This window comes from Argopecten irradians, chromosome 9 (genome assembly GCF_041381155.1).
Source record: "Argopecten irradians isolate NY chromosome 9, Ai_NY, whole genome shotgun sequence".
Taxonomy (NCBI): domain Eukaryota; kingdom Metazoa; phylum Mollusca; class Bivalvia; order Pectinida; family Pectinidae; genus Argopecten; species Argopecten irradians.
The window spans coordinates 5027141-5048722 of NC_091142.1; the positions used below are offsets into that span (position 1 = coordinate 5027141).

The 21582-nt window shown below is 32.7% G+C and overlaps 1 protein-coding gene across 2 annotated transcripts; it reads left to right on the forward strand.

Annotated features, from left to right (window-relative positions):
* Positions 1-1984: 1984 nt before the first annotated feature.
* On the forward strand, positions 1985-20562 carry LOC138331165 (uncharacterized). Of its 2 annotated transcripts, XM_069278634.1 has the most exons (14): positions 1985-2184; positions 2488-2535; positions 6573-6883; positions 7490-7546; positions 7875-7957; positions 8686-8837; positions 9606-9728; positions 10387-10546; positions 10954-11469; positions 12639-12745; positions 13656-13774; positions 14310-14383; positions 14903-15064; positions 16030-20562. In XM_069278634.1, exons 3-14 carry the CDS (start codon positions 6671-6673, stop codon positions 16205-16207), a joined length of 1944 nt encoding a protein of 647 aa, XP_069134735.1. In that variant the 5' UTR covers positions 1985-2184; positions 2488-2535; positions 6573-6670; the 3' UTR covers positions 16208-20562. The 2 variants fall into 2 exon arrangements, with proteins under 2 accessions (XP_069134735.1, XP_069134736.1); XM_069278635.1 differs by lacking the exons at positions 1985-2184; positions 2488-2535 and adding an exon at positions 5222-5317.
* The last annotated feature ends 1020 nt before the right edge of the window (positions 20563-21582 follow it).

Consider the following 21582-nt stretch of genomic DNA (forward strand, 5'->3'; position numbering starts at 1 on the left):
ATCAATGTATGGAGAACGTAAGTGTTTGAGTTTTGATGTGGTGATGTTCACTCTGTATGTGGATTAGGCCGAATCATCTGTCTGTTAAAATGAGATGAGTGTATTAATAAACAACAACAAAAAGAAAAGGAGCTCATTCAAGACACAGATGATTCAGTCTATATGTAGATATGTAATTTATACTCACATACATGTATGTTTCGTAAACAAGTTTCTCTGGTGAAATTATAGCATGAAAAATATGAAGGTGAGATATAAAGATGTTACCTACATATATTGGGGGATAATGTGAACTTTCAAATTACTAATTCTAAATAATTAATGGACAGATCTTCTTGCTAACAGATGGGATAAATTTCATATGTTCCAAGTCAGTATAAGTGCACTAATATTGAACACTTAGAATCAAAGATAACGTACCTACTTAAAATAATATTTTAAAATGAATTCATTTCCTATGATATCTCGAGACTAAATATATTTGATATAAAGCCTACAAATGTATCAGCATGACCCATTTGGTGTTAAATATTTTGCATAATGGTAGACCACACAAAAACTGCAAAAAGCGACCAGACGTCACAATTTGAAATCTAAATTTTCATTTTTTTTCCAGGGACACTCTCCCGGACATCCTTCCAACCTTCGTCTTGCGCCTGTGGCGCTCGCTTCAAAAAGTGCTTACACTTTCAATACCCCTCAGCTACGCGCCTGACGACATCTATAATAAAATCTTCATTAAAACAAAAATGCGTGCGTCCGGGTAGATATGTTAATTCAGATAGTTTTATTCAATCAAGAAATAAATTTGAAAAGTCTAAATATATATATCATTAATTCAAAGTGTGATTAGATGTAGATTTACGTTACATGATTACCTAACGAAATCCATCCTGGATATGTTATTGTCAATTAAGACTTTACATTGGAGCGTATCTTAGTGCATCGTAGCGGAACAAAATTACATATTTAATTTTAATTAGATTGAAGTTGGCATTGAATTAATTTGGAGAAAAACTTGAGTAATGTACTGTTGTTTCTTTTTGACACATTGACAAAAAATAATAATGAGGATATTGTACGATAACTGGGAAAGGACATGAAAAATTATAAAGTTTTTTGTGTATGAAAGTAATAGTTTGCGTGTGAACGCAATACTATTGCGTGCAAAAGTTTTGCGTCTAAACGAAATAGTTATTGCGTTCAAACGTAGAGAAGAATCTAGTAGCATCTACATGTAGATCCACCCTTATCGGATGGTGGGTACTGCTCTGTACTATATTCTTGATGATTGTGGACCAAATGTATCTGACCACAATCCAGTTTCTGTACGTTGACCATTTCATTCATGAAGCACTGCACTTTGTTATTTGATGAAACTCAGTGGTGATTTAAATGTAAAATTTAAAAAAAATATATATCAAAAATGTAGAAAATACTACAACACATGTATTATTCCATTGTCAATGTCCAGTTGGCAAATATAACGATACCAGTAAACCTTCTGCTAAGAAAACAGAAAAAAATGCCATGCATGGAGATGTGGTTTCAGTTCTTGAGTTTCATAAGCATCTTAAACCCTATATAGGTACGCAAATTATTTGCCAGTCATATTGACAAAAAACGGGAGAAAATGAGATGCATAAACAAAAAAAAAAAAAAAAAACGGGAGAAAATGAGATGCATAAACAAGGCTGCTAACGTTAGACCCAGAAAAAGTGAATTTTATGAGAATGTCCATATCGCAATTTTTACCAAGAATTGTAAAAAAAAAGATACTGTCACTAACAGAGATTTTATATAGTATTTATTTTTTTTAAATTTCTGGTACTAATAGAAAAAATACCTAAAAATTAAAAATAATATATACAAAAAACAAACAAAAATATTATTTTATGTGTTTTGAATAATTTGATGCTCTTATCTGAGGCTTTGTCGTCTAATAGCTGTTTATCCGGATTCCGGAATTCGTGTCCTTTATTGCATACTAACAATAAACTTCCTGCCAAAGGCAAGCAAGGTTATTACATCAGCTGATCACGATCGATGATCGTGAAACGGATGTTGCTGCCTAAGCTGATGCATTTAAAACCATGACAGCTGGTTCTTACCATTACTCTATTGTTCACAAATCCGGGAAAACCAATTTTAACTCGACAGTGATGCAGGACGACTCGAAAACCGGTATGTTATATAACATGCATTGTCTGATTTCAGGACTACATTTGTACATGTCTTTGCACAACTGTGCTGCAGCATCATGGAAAAATACTGGACAAATTAACTGATGCAATGTTGCTATAGTTTCCATCACATTTTCCACTCTTTATGACAGATATATATATAATATTAAAGTTCCATGTATTCTATAATTCACCATTCAGCAGTTCGGTTTAGTTGAACCAGTTGATTTTGTTTTCAGATGCTACATTGATGTCTATTGTACTGTAGACAATAGTGTCAATACAAACAATCTGTGTTTTTCAGAAGCAACTATTTTTGGATCAACGTCATAATCGTTATCGGTTCACATAGGTAAGTGAATTATTTCTCTATTTCCTACATTTAAAGAGACAATTCAGTCTATATAATTTTTATCAACCAAAATGAATCTAATTAACAGGTTGGGCACAACCCTGCACATATGGGTAACAGTTACCCATTTGAGTAACAGTTACCTGTTTGAGTAATCAATAAGTTACCCAAATGAGGAAGTTTGTGCAAGAAAACTGCATGAAGCTGTTTTAAAACTTTTTTATCAAAAAAGGGCGTAATAAATTTGACATGGCACCATTACTAACATAACTTAGTACATTATTAATCAAAATGGGACAAACTTCATTGTCTCAATTTTGGTAAAAGTCACAAACTAAACCACCTCCATTGCTTACTATGGTGCTAAAAATAGAACACAGGTAAAACTCATTCAACCATGACATTTGCACTGAATTTCCCTGATGGCTATATATATATATACATGCATGTGCACTGTAGTCCATGGAGAGCACCTAAATTGTCATCTTACAACAAAGTTAGACAATACAATTTGATATTTCGCCCACAGAAACATAGAGTCTTAGATCAGTTGTAGGACATTTTAAAAATTATGACACCCTTTTTTGATAATGATTTTTAAAACAACTTTATTCGTTTTCTTTTCACAGAATTACTCATTTGGGTAACTTATTGATTACTACAAACAGGTAGCTGTTACTCAAATGGGTAACCATTACCCATAATTAGACTTGTTTATCTGCTCCACTACGATAGATATTGAGATTCCTCCTCGAGACTATTTTATACATGTATTTGGATGTTTGATAGATGTCTCGCGTCAGACAAGGGACATGTCCATCAAATGTCCAAATATAAAAGAGTCTCAAACTGGAATCCCAATGTAGGGATTACACTATGGTGCTCAACAATACGCTTCAACATTTGTGATAACATTAATTCATTATATTACCAATTGACTTATAAATCTTAGAATTTTTTTTTTTAAATAATATGACAAACCCAGCATTGTGTAATCAAAATACATGTATATAGGGAGGGGGGTGGGGGTGGGGGGGGGTCACATGGCAGATGGGATCAATGGTAGAAAATTTAAAGTGGCATGGAGATCTCTTTTCGCTAAACTCTTCTCTCAAATTGGAGATTATGTATGACATCATCTTAACGAATTTAACCAATGCAAATAAAACACATTGGTAGTACGCAATTTAATTTTAACATTAAGTATGTACATATAATAATCACTTTACTACTGATTTATTTGAAATATTAATGAAAACTCATGACAGAAAGAAAATACTAATATCAATTTGAGTGATTAATAAATTTTAAAAAATCGAAATAAGATGATATATATGTAAAATAGCCTTTTTTTTTTACACTTTTCTCAGACAAGTGTTGAAGTGGGAAAAAACTGGTGACTTCCAAAAATTTCCAGAATCACTCCCCCTCCCCCATATTAATGTTTTTAAACTGGAAATTTTGAATTTTTGCTTGAAATTTTGAGAGTCTCCAGTTCAATCTAGGATACTTGACAGGTACATTATGTATATGAGCAATAGGGGAACGAGAATAAGAAAACAAATATAATTGGTGCATGTTACTACATAAACTTGATAATCAAAATTGATTTCATGTCTGGGGTGGGTTTTTTAAGTCCAAACATGTTATCTTCTTTATTTGATTGTGTAATGAAAAAAAATATTGTGATGTGAAATTTAAATCCTTGAACTTTAAATGTTTAAAATCAGATGTAGACTGATCTTAAAATATTAAAATTGGAAATGTAAACACCAAAATATCAATTAAACAAATTATTTATTTGTAGGATATATACATTTAATTAGCAGACAAAACTCTTGAAAAGGATATTTAAATCACAGGGACCTGACATGAATTTCAACCCAATAGTAGTTATATATATAGTATTATATTATATTACTAGTACTGTTGGTTAGAAATTTATGCCAGGTTCCTGTGATTTCAATGAGTGGAGCAGCCAACTAATTGTCTCCATCTGACTTGTCAGCTAGCTTGTTATACTTGGTAACAAAGTCAACCTAATAATCACCTAGCTAGGGCAGTTTACAAAATTGACGAAATTATGGCTCACAAGAAGCTATTTATCTATTTAGAAAAGAATTAAATTGAAAAATCTATAGTACATTCATATTTTTCAGTCTTTATTTTTAATAAACATAAGTGACATTGAGGCTTCGAAAGGGAAGGGTCTGTTATTGGGTCGAATACGGTACTAGTATATGGATCTGTTCGATGTCTTCAACGTATTTGATCCGATACAATCCTTTTTATATTCTGTACATGTATTTAATATAGATATATAGATCTGCTGATAACGACTCTCTGTATAAAAATGGAATTTTGTTTTATAGGTTAATTATAAATATACAAAATCATGTATAAATCAATTTTATATATATATAACAGCTGGGATTTGTGTACTTTATATTTATTTCCTTTTTATCACCTGTAATTGTACTGCTAACTCTTATCATCATCAGTCCGATGTGAAATTGTGTTATCGCCTATAGCCTTAAATATTCCTGGGTGTTCAGGTCATATTTCCTGTGGTCTCATGTACTTGAGACCACACCGGGCCTCTTAAGCTTAAAAATACCAAGAAAATTGGGTGGGTATTTTCTAGAACAAATTGACTCAGAATTAATTATAAATTGATGTGTTGAAATGCTTATTTATATACATAGTCGAAAACAAACAAGTCACCGCTCTATTATTTCTGACAGTGATTTATATAGGGAACATGTGATAATTTGTATGTAATGTATGTATGTATATTATTTATATTATATTATGTACAAATATGAGGTTATTACATTCAATGATTGAGAGTAATTTTGTCTGAATTGTGTTTGTCTGAATTGTGTTTGTGTTTGTCTGAATTGTGTTTGTCTGAATTGTGTTTGTGTTTGTCTGAATTGTGTTTGTCTAAATTGTCTTTGTGTTTGTCTGACTTGTGTTTGTCTAAATTGTCTTCGTATTTGTCAGAATTGTATTTGTGTTTGTCTGAATTGTCTTTGTTTTTGTCTGAATTGTCTTTGTGTTTGTCTGAATTGTGTTTGTCTAAATTGTCTTTGTTATTGTCTGAATTAGGTTTGTCTAACTTGTCTTTGTATTTGTCTGAATTGTCTTTGTTTTTGTCTGATTGTCTTTGTGTTTGTCTGAATTGTCTTTGTTTTTGTCTGAATAGTCTATGTGTTTGTCTGAATTGTGTTTGTCTTGATTGTCTTTGTGTTTGTCTTAATTGTGTTTGTCTAAATTGTCTTTGTATTTGTCTGAATTGTGTTTGTCTAAATTGTCTTTGTATTTGTTTGAATTGTGTTTGTCTGAATTGTCTTTGTATTTGTCTGAATTGTGTTTGTCTAAATTGTCTTTGTATTTGTCTGAATGTGTTTGTCTGAATTGTGTTTGTATTTGTCTGAATTGTCTTTGTATTTGTTTGTCTGAATTTTGTTTGTCTGAATTGTCTTTGTATTTGTCTGAATTGTCTTTGTGTTTGTCTGAATTGTCTTTGTCTAAGTTGTCTTTGTATTTGTCTGAATTGTGTTTGTCTAAATTGTCTTTGTGTTTGTCTGAATTGTCTTTGTGTTTGTCTGAATTGTCTTTGTGTTTGTCTGAATTGTATTTGTCAAAATTGTCTTTGTATTTGTCTAAATTGTCTTTGTATTTGTCTGAATTGTGTTTGTCTAAATTGTCTTTGTATTTGTCTAAATTGTCTTTGTGTTTGTCTGAATTGTCTTTGTGTTTGTCTGAATTGTCTTTGTGTTTGTCTGAATTGTCTTTGTGTTTGTCTGAATTACTTTTGTCTTTGTCTGAATTGTCTTAAATGTTCATCCATCTTGGGCTTCTTTAAGCAAAAAGAGAAGAGTCAAATGTTAGATTTTTTTTAATTTTGAATTTTAAGTTTGCCAATTTGACTAGCATATAGGTACATAACTTTCAATTAAGTTGTCTCATTCATTGAGCTGTTTTATTTTCAATGAATGAATACTTAAAACTTCAGCTTTCTTTGATTTCAGATGTTTGTGTGCTATATGAATTCCAAAGAGATAGAAGAGATGTCACAGTGTTTTAAGTGGACTAGAAACTCAACAAGATTTTAACTTTTATTGAAATCATGGAACAGAAAGATAAAGGCCATCTCCCAACCAATGGTGTCCATTCTCATTTGGAGGACAACCAAGATGGCGGTAACCATGACAACAGTGAAGATAACTTACCACAAAGAAAATCTTCAATATGGAGGACAGTGAAAAATAAGATTCGTGTCGGAGATAAAAATGCAACTCCACTAAATTGGAAACATGTTTTCTTGGTTTTCATTTCTTTAGTAAGTATTTTTGTGCCCTATCCATGAACTGTGGTACATTTACATAGGCTTCTTTTTCTCATTATGCAATGCTGTGTATCGCCATTGAAGTATTAACACCAAAACACCTCAGATTAGCTGGAATGTATTGGTTGGTCCTCTATATACTACGCTTTAAATTTATAACTCAGATGCACTAAGACATATAATAAAAACATCTCACATGTCTACGAGGACCTGCTAACTCTTGCTATAATGTGCTGGATACCCAATGGATAATATAATGATATTGTCACACCTTACAGAAGCATCCGAATGACGAACCTATGGGATAAACTATTTTCGATAAACATGTACTCCTAAACGAGGAAAATGTTTAATTACCCATGTCCATCCTGTCCTGTCCTGTTGCATCCAATCATGTGGTACATGGATCCAGTGTATTTGTGTTCTACAGAGTAAAAATTCAATTCAAGTATAAATGAAGATCAAATTGATACACTTCTGATCACAGGGAGTAGGGGCAGTCACAGGTCACAAAAAATGGATGTTATATGAAAATAATAACCCTTCCCATTGTGACTCATCGTACAGTATGTCACATATTATTGTTGTTCTCTGTTTCAGTTCTGTAGTGCGGTCACTCTCACTTTCCTGTTTCCTTTCCTGCCAGAAATGATTGTGGTAAGGAATGAACATTTAATTTAGAATCTCAAAAACAAAATTTCTTGAAAATTGTTTGCATGTTTTAAATAAAGATTTTTTATCAGTTGCTACCCATACAGCAGTATCGGGACTTGTCTAATCAAGATCTCTCAGTATATATATTCCAACATAATTGTATCATGGCATTTTCCTTCTTAATTTATAGTATTAAAAACCTGTATAATCCAGAAACCTGCATATACTGTCCAAATATACTGGTGGCAGTGATATCCGGTTTTGACAGGTATATACTGTATAATAAGCATTTGAATTAATACTACATACTGTATATAATATTTTACAACAGGGATTTGGTTATAATGAGGAGGACAAGGGTTACTACGCTGGTCTCGTGGCTTCTGCTGTGTTTGCTGGAAGGGCTGTGGGCAGGTAAGTAACACAGCAAGTACTATACAGGGAAGGTAAATAACACAGCAAGTACTATACAGGGGAGGTAAAAAACACAGCAAGTACTATACAGGGGAGGTAAGTAACACAGCAAGTACTATACAGGGGAGGTAAGTAACACAGCAAGTACTATACAGGGGAGGTAAGTAACACAGCAAGTACTATACAGGGGAGATAAGTAATACAGAAAGTACTAAACAGGGGAGGTGAGTAACACAGGAAGTACTAAACAGGGAGGTAATAACAAGCAAGTACTAACAGGGGAGGTAAGTAACACAGCAAGTACTATACAGGGGAGATAAACAGGGTAAAGTACAGAAAGTACTAAACAGGGGAGGTGAAAGTACTAAACAGGAGGAGTAACACAGGAAGTACTATACAGGGGAGGTAAGTAACACAGCAAGTACTATACAGGGGAGGTAAATAACACAGCAAATACTAAACAGGGGAGATAAATAACACAACAAGTACTATACAGGGGAGGTAAGAAATACAGCAAGAGAGTAGGTAAATGTTTAAAAAATATAATAAACAGGCATGTAAGAAACATAGCAAAAACTTTACTAAAGTGACGAGGTTTCAAATGATAGCTGTTCGTAGGTATGCATACATCTTGCTAATATCATTTTCCTATGATATATACATGTATAGTGATAGTGTATATTAATCATTGATAAATCACTAATTAACTATTTTCTTTTGCTTTACAGCTATTTCTGGGGCTGGTTATCTGACAGATATGGACGTCGTCCAATAATGATGATCACCATATTTGGAAATGGATTTTTCTCCTTTGTGTTTGGGTTTACGTACAATCTCCCTATGGCCATCATTTCTCGTTTTCTCACAGGACTAGCAAATGGTATGTAAAATAAATGGTAATTGTGTGAGAAATAATTTTCTATTCCATTTCTGAAGTACAATTTTTTGGTAAAACACTGAATACTTAGATATGTTTGGCAAGGAGATTTGGTGCAGTAGATCTTGAGTTCGAGGCCCGGATAGGGTAGATTCAATGAATCGTCATACTTTGTTAAATTGTGTTTCTGTGATATGTTATGATTACTAAACACAATGTATCATATGCACTATGCGTTGTTGAGCCAAACTTGAATTTCGTCTTGAACTTGTACTTCATTGATGATTATATTATTATTGGTAGCCATAAAAGTACTTTAAAAATGGTATTGTTCTGCTTGATTGATCAGTGCAGAGTATTTTCATCTTTGATATATCATTAATACTGACATTCCCATTGAATGCAGTTTTAATTGTTTCATATTTTTGTACGATAAACCAATTTGCAAATGTATTTTCATGTAGACTTAATTTCGTGTTTTCATGTCAAATATCATGTTCACAGTGACTTAATTTTGTGTTTTCATGTCAAACATCATGTTCAAGGCAAGTTAATATTGCACTTTAGAACAATAACAAGTAAAACATCTACTTGTAGTTAAAACCTTTTTGCAACAATTTATTTCTATGAATTCTAATCGCCCACAAAATATGCCAAAATAAAGCACCAAGGAAAATAAGTTGGTTTACATGGTCAAATTATGATGAAATTTATTTTCAAATAAAGTTTAAAGTCTATCACATATACATACAACAAAATGTGTTCTTTTAGGTACTGTTGGAACAGCGAAGACAATGTTGTATGAAATTTGTGACAACACCAACCAGGCACTGGGGATGTCCATTATATCTGTGGCCTGGGGGGCAGGGATCGTCCTAGGCCCCACCCTAGGGGGTGAGTATTGATACATGTACACTTGGGATGCTGATATCAATAAGATTTATTATCTTGAGGATGAAGATTATTCTTGATCCTATGTTAGGAGGAGTGGTCGAGCACTAATGGAGGTTCCCTAAGGGGAAGGGGAAGGGGGTCAGGGTTTGGATACATTAGTATAGAGTGTCATATTTCATACTGTATAGCCAGCTGGTTATTTTCGCTTGGATGATATTTTCACGATTTTTGCGGGGCATTGCTTTGATCAGGAATATTTGACCAGTGAAATATTGTTGAATCCTATTGACACTTTAAGCCAGATTATGAAAATTTAAAACGGCTAAGATTTCATTTTCTTGTTTTTTTATATGAATTACATGATAATCATGTACATTGTCAATTCATAGTATTTGTGAAACACATTCGTCTCAATAAGTCTTGGATTTTTTTTTTGATTTTGATATGGTATTACATATATTATTTATGTAAATGACAGGATTATGATTAAATACAAACTGCTAATCCTGGATGGCTGTGCAATATTAAATTATCATCAAATCTGCAATAACCTTTTTATCAGATTACAAATTCATGAACTGAAGTTTACTTCTGTTCTGTTAGCATGTAAAGATTTCAGTGAACTTGAATTATTTAAGTAATTTTTTTCTTCGTTTAGGACTTCTTGCTTCACCAGTGAAACGTTACCCAGAATCCTTCGTGGCGGATGGTGTGTTTTTCAAGTTTCCATACCTCCTTCCTTGCATGATTATTTTCATTATCTGTGATTTGGTGATCGTCTTGGATTTCTTCTTTCTCCCTGAAACCTTGAACTCCAAGTAAGTCCCTGATACAACAGGAATATAACAGTCACTCCCTACATAAATTGTGCTTCACACTCAAGTATAATGCTCAAATTTCATGAACCTATATTTAGCAATTAACTTCAGCTTCATTTTCATACGTCTCTGTATAGAAGAAATGTTCTTTGGTTCTGTTATATTTGACTCTATGAAAAGAATATTCACTATAATTATCTCCCCTTTCTCTATATACTTACCTCCCTGTTTTCTTGTCCATGCCAGATACTGAAACCTATCCTTTCTTTGGCTGTTATGAAAAATACTAGCAAAATTAATGTTTATTAACATGGGCTATGACATTGCCTACTTAAATTTTTTAGATGAAATAAGTGACATTTCCAATGCCAAATATTCTAATTTATTTTGTTCATTTCATTTTTCAGAAAAAATATAAATATAAAGACTACAGAGGCTGATGAAGAAGCCCTGACAACTGTCACTAATGACTTACCTAAAGAACAGGAAAACCAAGATTATTTACTGCCAAAAATAGCGTTATCAGTAGAAGATCTGCACTGCGAATCAGAAGCTGCGACCTTTCTATTCCAGAAAGAGACCCAGACCGGACGCCATGGAATTCTGGGAGAGGAAATAAGACACCTATTGTCACATGATCACAGAAAAAAGAGCCTGTCTTTGTGTCATATCCCGTCGGATAGACTACTACGGGAAAGAGATGATTTTGTAGTTGATGTAGCTCAGATTTCAAAATCGAGTCATGAACTGAATAAATCTGATCATGGGAACTCTTCAGTGAGAACTACTACCATACTTAAATCAGATGGTGCTGCCGTAGGAGACTCTCGTAATGGAAAGATACTGGTGGCAGGGAGTGAAAAAGAACAGCCATCTGGGTGTTGTAACGCTATAAAAAACACAAACTTAGTGACACTTTTTAGGTAAACATATTATGCATGCTACAATAATTTAAACAGCTGCCCTCCAAAAGCTCTGTTACGTGTGTTAAAATTTTCTGACTATTTATCACTATGAAAACCCTCAAAATTACAATTAATGAGTTAGAGTAGATAGATAAGTTGATAAATTATAAAATTATACTGATGCCGGTATTTACAAGATTTACATATTTCTGTACTTTATGTATTTTTGCAAAAATGTATACATGTGTAATACAGTTTTTGGAGGGATGTGTATTTCAAATATTTGTCTATGTGTTCCCAATATTTTGTTATTTGATCATAGTTTTGTGTTTGATTCTTGGCATGATATACAATGTATATTATTCCAACTTTTGAATATGCCACCTTTTTTTTCGTATAAGTCAAACATGAATAACTGGCTTAAAATTGTATTAGGGAAACATAATATTGTATCTTAAGTTCCCCACACCAATTCAACAGCTCAACATAATAAAAACATAATTCAAATAGATATTCGGTAAATGTACATATTTTATCAGTAATCCTGTAATTTTAAAGGGCAATTCAGTCTAAGAGAACATTAAAATTTGTACATATATCAGGAAAAATCCAGTACTAATGGAAATTAGATCAGTCGGTTTAACTGTGATATGCCAGAAAAGCCCATGGTGGTAAAATGCTTGTGAAATGTGCAAACTCGCTCGCTGTCCGCCATTCTAATTGTGGTCAAACAACTTGTATGCCGAACCCTGTCCCTTGCTCGTAGAGTAATGCTACTTTTGTCTAGAACTGCTCAAATCGCTCTGACAGTAGTGTGTTTACCTTATTAGGTGAATTGTCTTGCCTAAAAAATCATTTTATTACCTCAACAGTGGCTATGTAGTTCATTTGCTTAACGTGCGTGACTTATGGGTACAGCGTACATATTATACCTGCTTAGTCGTATTGATCAATGATTTGTAATTACAATGGTATCCATTAAAATACTAAACATTGACGTGGAATCTGTCAATAATTTATGTCATGTGTTTCATAAGAAATGTAGAACAATACATTTATGCCATATTTTGCTTCTTGGTTATGTAAAAGAAAAAGCCGGAGTGAATTGTCCCTTTAACATTTAACGTGAGAAATGATGTACTAAAATATACTTTCTCTTATAAATAAACAAATATTATATTTTACAGGATGGGTGATGTTCGGCAGGCCATTATGGTGTACTCGGTGTCTTCATTCGGCATTATCGGATTTGAGGAAATCTTCACTGTCTGGTTATCTACAGAACGCAGATTTGGTGAGTGATCAATGTACCATGGATATTATAAGCATTCTCATTGGTTAGAAAACATCATCATCAGGCCATGCTAATTGACCAACCACCAAGTGGTATCTAGCGCCTCATGGCTATACGAGCACATGTTATACGTACCTATTCAGTGTCAAGAAATTCAGTATCCCGGCTATTTGATGGCAGCTAGCAAACCATTGATAATTTAAACAGAATATCTACTTAATCAACCGAAACACATATACTTATTTTAAAGAGGACAGATTACTATCAAAGCATTAAAGGGACAATTTAATGAAGCTTATTCTGTTAATACATAACCACGAAGCAAAATATGACATAAATGTATTGTTCTACATTCCTTATGAAACATTTAACAAGAAATATTGACAAATTCCACGACATTGTTAAGTATTTTGATTGATATTGTTGAAATTCCAAATCGTTGATTAATACGATTAAGCAGGTAAAACATGTATGCTGTGCTCATACCAGAACCAAAGTCATATACGTTTAAAAAATGCAATACATAACCACTGAAGGTGTTGGTGAAATTATATTTAGACAAGGACATGCACCTAATAACGTAAACACACTATTGTAAGAGTGATTTGAGTAGTTCTATACATAAAATTCTTTACTACACTGGCAAGGGCCAGGGTTCGGCATACAAGACACAGACCACAATATGTCAAGGTGGACATTAGGTGAGTTTGAACATTTCACATACAATTCACTACAGTGGGCTTTTCTGGCATATCACAGTAAAACCAACTAATCTAATTTCCATTAGAACTGGTTTGTTTCTGATATATACTGTATGCAAATTTTAATGTACTCTAAGCCTGAATTGTCCCTTTAATTTCTTATGGAATGTGTATCTACAGATTTAAAAATTTGCTTTTTATTTATCCAGATGGACTGAACTATGCCCCAGACAAGATTGGAGCAGTGATTGGAATATCTTCTATACCTCTACTAGTGTTTAACCTTTTCCTTTTCCCATTCCTGGCCCACAAGTTTGGTCTCAAGAAAGTGAGTAACAATTGTAAGATGCCCTTTACAATATGTAAATTGAAAATGTACATGTACTGTATAATCTGACGTTTATTAACCATTGTTTTTCATCATTTTCTCTAAAAAATATGATGATACGCTCATGAAAACTTGACATATCAATCATTACATACCCACAAGGGCAGATACCTGTAACTCTGTGAATACAATTTAACTTTTCAGACATTTGCGGATTGTTTATAAGTTGTCAAGTGATGTTTACTATAACTGTTGTTTTTCAGACGTTTGCTGGTTGTGCATTGGTTCTGATGTTTTCTATAACTGTTGTTTTTCAGACGTTTGCTGGTTGTATGTTGGTTCTGATGTTTTCTATAACTGTTGTTTTTCAGACGTTTGCTGGTTGTGCGTTGGTTCTGATGTTTTCTATAACTGTTGTTTTTTTCAGACGTTTGCTGGTTGTATGTTGGTTCTGATGTTTGCTATAACTGTTGTTTTTCAGACGTTTGCTGGTTGTGCATTGGTTCTGATGTTTTCTATAACTGTTGTTTTTCAGACGTTTGCTGGTTGTGCATTGGTTCTGATGTTTGCCATAACTGTGATGCCTATGCTTCATTTATTACAAGACCAGTAAGTTATCAATAATTTACTGCATAACCGTTATTTTAGCAGGGATGATATTTTCGCGATTTCGCGTGACATTACTATGATCGCAAAAATATGGCCGTCCAAATATTAAGAAATGATTGATTCATATATACCCTTAAATTATAAAACCGGATTGGGAAAATATTAAAACTGCTGAAGTATGATTTTCTAGTTTTTAGACCAAATCGTGACATTTTTGGCAAGCAGAATTAAGCGACAATACAGTATCACAGTGTTTGTTATTGTCATCTTACCTATCAATGATAATGACATTGATGATTATCCAGTTGTTAGATGATAATGCAGTGAAGAATTCTCGAATAATTATGAGGGAAATTTTTTTAAAGAAACATGGTTCCAAGAGAATGGTTACATGAGCATGTTTTTCCCATTTTCACAAATATCTTTATTGTTGCAAATAACTACAGTCTCACAGATTCATTTCTGATCTTACAAGTTACCGGATATTCTTGGTCTTTACAATGTTTGTTTTCTATGCAGGGACTCACTATTGGTGACGCTGGTTATTGTGATCTTGCTCCCTCAGAAGCTTATCACAGCATGCTGCTTTAGTGCCTCTTCCCTATTTGTCAACAATTCTGCCCCGCCGAATCGTGCAGGAGCTGTTAACGGCATAGCTATGACTATGACAGCTATTGCTAGGTAAACAATTTTAAAATTAAAACAAAATTCAACTGGTCAGGTAATTGGATAATAAGACCGTATATCAGCTATTCACCACTGGCAACATGCCAGCAGAAGCTGTAACACCAGATTACCGGCTACCAATACCGGCTAACACCTACCATCCATTTTCTGTCGGCTAATGGCCTTTGGCTACCCAAAACAGGAATTCGGCTACCGGCTACGGCTACAGGCTACTGGATATAGGCTACCAGCTACCGGCTATCCTTATAGGATATATAAAGGGGAGCTCATACTCAACTCGCTACCTCTGATGAGTTTTCATAAGAAAACGAAACAGGTCACGTCTTCAACACGTAATACAATATTATGTCCAGTAACTCGCAGCTACCCAGTGACAGCGGACAGTAGCCCAACCAGTTACCTCATATAATAAGACCTTAAGTTTATGATTTGATAACAAATATATATAAAAAATATAATAAATATATATACAAATGAATAATATTAATATGATAATAAAAATTATATGATAATAGAATGTCATTTACTTGGATGCATATTACAACCTAGAAGTATGACTTTTGGTCAAAGTGTTTAAGATGAAAACAGAAGACTGTATGACTGTGTATGATGTTCATATTCTCTCTTGTACGATGAAACCCAATTAATTTGAAATCGGATACATGTATATTGAAATATTTTCAATTTAAAAATGAATTTTGATCCCTTTTAACATGTATTCAAAGATTCTTTCATTGGTTATATTGAAATCTGGACACTAATACTTTGAAGATTTTTGCTTTTCTTCAAAAGATTTCAATATAATTGTATTCCAGTGTACATAACCATATTTCCTACTTTAAATTAGACTGACATTTTCGAAGGACACCTGAAGTTCCATTGAGAAAATGAAGTTCATATAGCTATGAATTAAATTTTTTTAGATTTACAAGTTAATGAACATTGTTTTGATGTTGTAGGTCCTTGGCTCCAGCGATCGGGGGCAGTATTTTTGCCTGGTCGATAGGATATGGATCAGAGAAGTTAGGACCGCCATTTGATGTGAATCTCTCGTTCTTCTTCTTTGGCTTTGTCATTTGGTTAATGGCAGTGTACAGCATCTTCATCAGTGACAAGTTGAATAAACAGAAAAAGTAATCGGAGTTATTATCAACACACTCACCCCCGTTATTCAATAATGAACTAGTCTAGCTGTGGAATTGGTCGAGTTCAACTGTCTCTGTTGGGGTGAAGTGACCTAAGAGAAGACCTCAATAATATGTTGATAGGGAATTAAATTTGTGGTTAACTTCATAATTTGAGCGTCAAAAAAAAAAAAAGCAATATAACGTTAATTAAGAACAATTAATATGTCTTAAAACACATTTTGTTTTTACCTTTCTGTTATAAGAGATTTAAGTTATATTATTAGTACATCAAAATTTGAAAAATCAATGATTGTCAATTGGTTGTTTTTAACTTTTAGATAAAGATCATGCTACAAAAGTTTGATGAGTAATTATCATGACTCTATAAAATTACCTATCAGAATGTGTTCCATACATATATAATTATATACACTATGACTGTAGAAGTTTTCCAGTTATTTTAAACAAGGTAAAAAAACTGCTGCATTGTACTTCAGACTTTAAAGGTAGTTAAAATATTTTTTTGAGAAATTATTTTTGTAATTGTGTTTGCAGCACATCAAGTATTAAGCAGTGTAAAGTACATAATATGTGAAAGTTACCACTTTGTTCACTGTGGTATACAATTATAGACTTGTTGTAGGTTAATACAAGGAATTGTTAACCTGAGAAAGATTATATTATCCAATGGTACATGTCAAGAGCAAGCTTGACCTGAAATTTATCTGAAAGTGACATAAAATTATAAGCCTTATCAAATTGATCCTCAAATGTGTATAAAAATTATAACATTTGCCCCATGACATGTTTTTTGTCATTTTGGTACATTTTATACAATGTATATCAACATGACATTTTTTTCTTCTTTTCAAATTAACAAAATTTTCATGTGCATTTTGCCTGTGAGTAATCATCAATCTTTTAGTATTAAAAGTCTTAGTCAGAGTCCTCATCAATTGAGGATACAAAATTAAACCTGTATAAAAATCATGATTGTTTATGTTCAAATTGGTAAAAGTTTGTGTGTGTGTGTGTAAAATTTGTATAATTTACATATTATAGCGTAATGAGAGATAAATTGATTGTAAGTAATTTATGGTGAAAGATGATACTGTATTTAATTTTTTTCAATTCAGCATTGATAGCTAGTGTATCATTTAACCGATATTTTTGCTTTTTAAGAGAATCAAATATTATTATTTTTCAGCATTAATTACCTCAGTGAATTATGACATTGTAACTGAAAAGTATAGACATATCTTGTATCAGTGACGTCACTGATGTGTATATGTGATGATACTGTATCTGTTGAATAACTAATTCACAGTACTAGTCAAACTAAAACTGTGGTCATACTTTATGGTAGAACAAGTTTATGTCATGGTGCTTGTAAATCTGATATATATATATATTATGCTGCAACTCCCTCCTTTCCCTCTCGCACCCTCTTAATGAACCGATTAGTAAAAAAATAGATATATACCTTATTTTGTGGACCTTGCACATTGTATCTATATGTACATGTTTTAAAAAAGCTTTGTATTGATTAGCATGAAAGTTTTACTGACCAAACCAATTTCTCAACTTTAAACCACAGGCGTTTGGCTCTATATACACATTTTTCTCTGAATAGATATATGTTTATGCATATACTGTTTCCTTGACACCAGTCTACCCTTCATATTATGTATTGATACTGTACAGGTATTTGAATTCATACATAAAATGCAGGCTTAATGAAACATAGTTTATTGAGAGTTTCCGCAAATACACGTGGTGACGTCGGCAAAAATGTGCGTAACTTTATAACGTCATTTATTCCGACGTCATAATCGCCGCATCTGGGCCCATTGTGTCAGTCGCCGTCACATATTATTTATATAGAGAAACATGTCTATAAAGCCAAATGCCTGTGCTGGAACCATTGCACGCGGTCTATGACAAATTCATTTGATCCCACAGGGACCTGGCATGTGCCGGGTCCCTGTGTTTGATCCTGTTTTTGTATACTAATATCAATACACACACTAAGTTTGCTGTACATATCATATTATTAAAGAATTTCATAATTCATAATTAATGAATGAAAAAAAAAACAGGATATGTCTAAAAGATGAATCTCCTGAGACGCATTTCACTCCTGTATCATTTGACAAACGAACTCAAACAAAGGGAAGTAACTCTGAATTCAGAACAAATTTCATCATATTGTTTGACATTGTATTTGTAATGTGATCTTGTGTACGTATAATAGTAGATATATTTGTTGTGTTCAGTTGAAGTATTTGTAAGGTCTAACATTTTATTGACAACATACTGTAAACCAGCTTTCTTTTACGTGTGGTTTGTTTTTCGCGAATTTCACGATCAAGGTAAATTCGTGAAATTTTATCTCCGAAAATTGATTTCTTTGACAAATCTTGCACTATAATTTATATTAAATTCAAAGATATCTTCATTCAAATTTAAAAAATTTAATTTGTAAATCCGTGAAACTTAATCTCCAAGAAAATGTTTTGAAAATGGAAATCGTAAAATTTAGTAGCCTCAAAAAAAAGTTGGTGTACAGTACATGTTATCAGGACATATCATATGCCAAATGATTATAATTGTAAAAGGAGCGAGTTGATGTGGTTTGTGAATAATGTTAAATACGGTCTCTGTCACTCAACTGAAGAAGCTTGCTTCTTTTGCTCAGTTGGTAAAGCTGTTGTTTTTCATACAAGAGACATTGGTTTGATTCCTAGTCGGGGCACTCGACAGGAATTGCGTATTTTTTTGTTTTCTTCTGCATAATCGATCAAGTCAAACCCTGATTAACAACGATACATTTCATGTATTCAGTCCGTCCTTCATTTTTTATAGAACATATTATGAACATATTTAATACCTGACAGCACTTTTTATTTTATAACAGCAGTTTTACCCCAGAATGTTTTAAACATAAAATATATCTATTTTTTAACAATCTTTCTAGCCTAGCTCTGCCAAGTATCTGCATGACTGTTATATTGTTGCCACTTTGACATACTTTAAATGACTTTAAAAATTCATACATTATATTATAATATTTTCAAGGTGCATTTAATGCTTCCACAACTTCTGTATTTGATGCTTTTATGAAATTGAGGAGCGCTTAACTCATTCATCCCTTAAGTTTCATGATGGACTCTTCTAGTTCTTGAAGTAGAAGAGTCCAAATGTCAAAAAGGGGAAGGGATGCTTATTGGTTGCTATATCAGTAGCAATTCAATATTAACTGGGTTTTCTTTTCAATGAACATTCATTTACATAATTTATTAATCAGAAATTTTACTAAACATCATGTGTCATATTCATGTACATGTCAAGTTTTGAAACTTTTGATCAAATGTCATTTATGAATTATCAGTACTAAAATTATAGACTTTATTTTTTTATAAATTAAACATATGTGCACAAGTTTTGGTAGTTCGCTAAACCTGCTTATGTTATAATGCTTTTTCGACGTTTTTTGTCTATATATTAGGCAATTTGTTTTAAAAAAGCCTTATAATATAGGCAGGTTCTGCAGATTAATGTTTTTGTTGTTTATTTAAAAGTGAATTTGTAAGTATCACATAGAAATCCTGTTGTAATTTAACCTCAAGCTTCATTTTCTGAAATATAAAATACAAAACAAAAATCTTTTGAATATTGAAATTTTCATTTTTCCTCTATCTGTGGTAGAGGAATTGAAAACTCGAAAGCTAGTGGTAGAGCCTCCTTGGAATTTTTAACCACTAAACTGCAACATTTTCATTAAGAATTTGACAGTGCTAACATATCTATCTAATCTTAGATATACATTATTTAATTACGACCTTAATTGATTTTAAATAAGACATAATTATTGTGTTATTTGTTAAAATTCTTTGTTATGTAAACAGGGTACCATCATTGGATACGCATGGTTGATTTCACTATATGCTATACTTATCTCTGTAGCATATCTTAGTGTATTCAACCATGCGTCTCCGACGATGACAGATCTTCTTACTGTTTTAATGTTGAAAGTGTGGTTCACAGGGACCTGGCACGGGTTTCTAACCAACAGTATTTATACTATAGTAGATACTGTAATATTTTGAACTGTTGGTTAGAAATTTGTGCCAGGTCCCTGTGGTAAGGTTGTATGCCTGTGGTGTTTTTGTTGTATATGTGCGAACTTCTATCTGAGGTTATTCAGTTTATACTCAAACTGTTGTGGGATGTTGTTTATAATTATTTTAATCATATTCAAAATGTATTTGTTGAAATGAAATTAACTGTTGTTTAAATTTCTTGTTGATGCAGTAAAATCAATGTAATCAAGTATATATATTTTAATAAATGATTTGGTTTAGTTGCTATATTTTTGTTGTATTTGGTTAAAAGTAGTCTATTAAGAATTAATGTAGATCATCTCTTCTCTGTAGTCTTCTAGAACAAGTATGAAATAGAGAATCCAAGTTTAAGAGTTTCTTGAGACTCCAAATAAAGATAAGGTATTTGACCAAAAAAGCACCCATCCATATAAGCAATTTCTCCCCTTTTTCAGGCCTTAATTTAATTTTCCTTGAATTAAATTCAAGCGGAAAATATGAAAACTATGGATTTCTTTATTGATTTTTTTTGCAAAATGATATTGTTTACATTGTGCAATACTTTTCTGAAAGGCTCGTCCATATTTGGTTCTATTAAGCGCACCCTTATCTATTTCAATTTATAAAGTGCCCTGGGCGCTTATTGGGTCGAATACGGTACATTTATCACCCAACATGTTAAAGGCAATTCAAATAGATTTGAAGGACTATATTCAACTGTATTTATAAAATACTGACTTGGGGACTGTGCATGGTGTCCGAGTTAAGGTTTCCCAATATTTCCACAAGCCCTCAATATCCAGTTTGAATCCAATGTGGGGCAGTTGCCAGGTTTTGACTGTTGGTCAGTGGTTTTTCTCCGGGTACTTGCTTTCCTCCACCAATAAACCGAACACATCCTTAAATGACCGACCCACTGTTATTAGGTTCTTACACCAAACCCAAATGGACTTTGAACCCTTTATTGATAGCAGATTTATTGTTCAACTATCTCATCATGTTACAAACATCATTCGCCCCTAAAAGTTCATAATGGACTGTTCTAGTCCTTGATTTAGTAGAGTCAAAATGTGTCTTCAGGGGTAAATGAGTTAATATGTTTTACTATTAGAATCAAAACAATGACAAGTCATTTTCATTTTTTATTTATTAGATATTTTCCAACCCACATTTTATTTAACAACTTAAAGAAATTGCAAAGTTATATCTGGTTTATTATGACTGAAATACGTGGTACAAATAGTAGAAACATACCCTTGTGACAGACACTGTAGAAATGGCT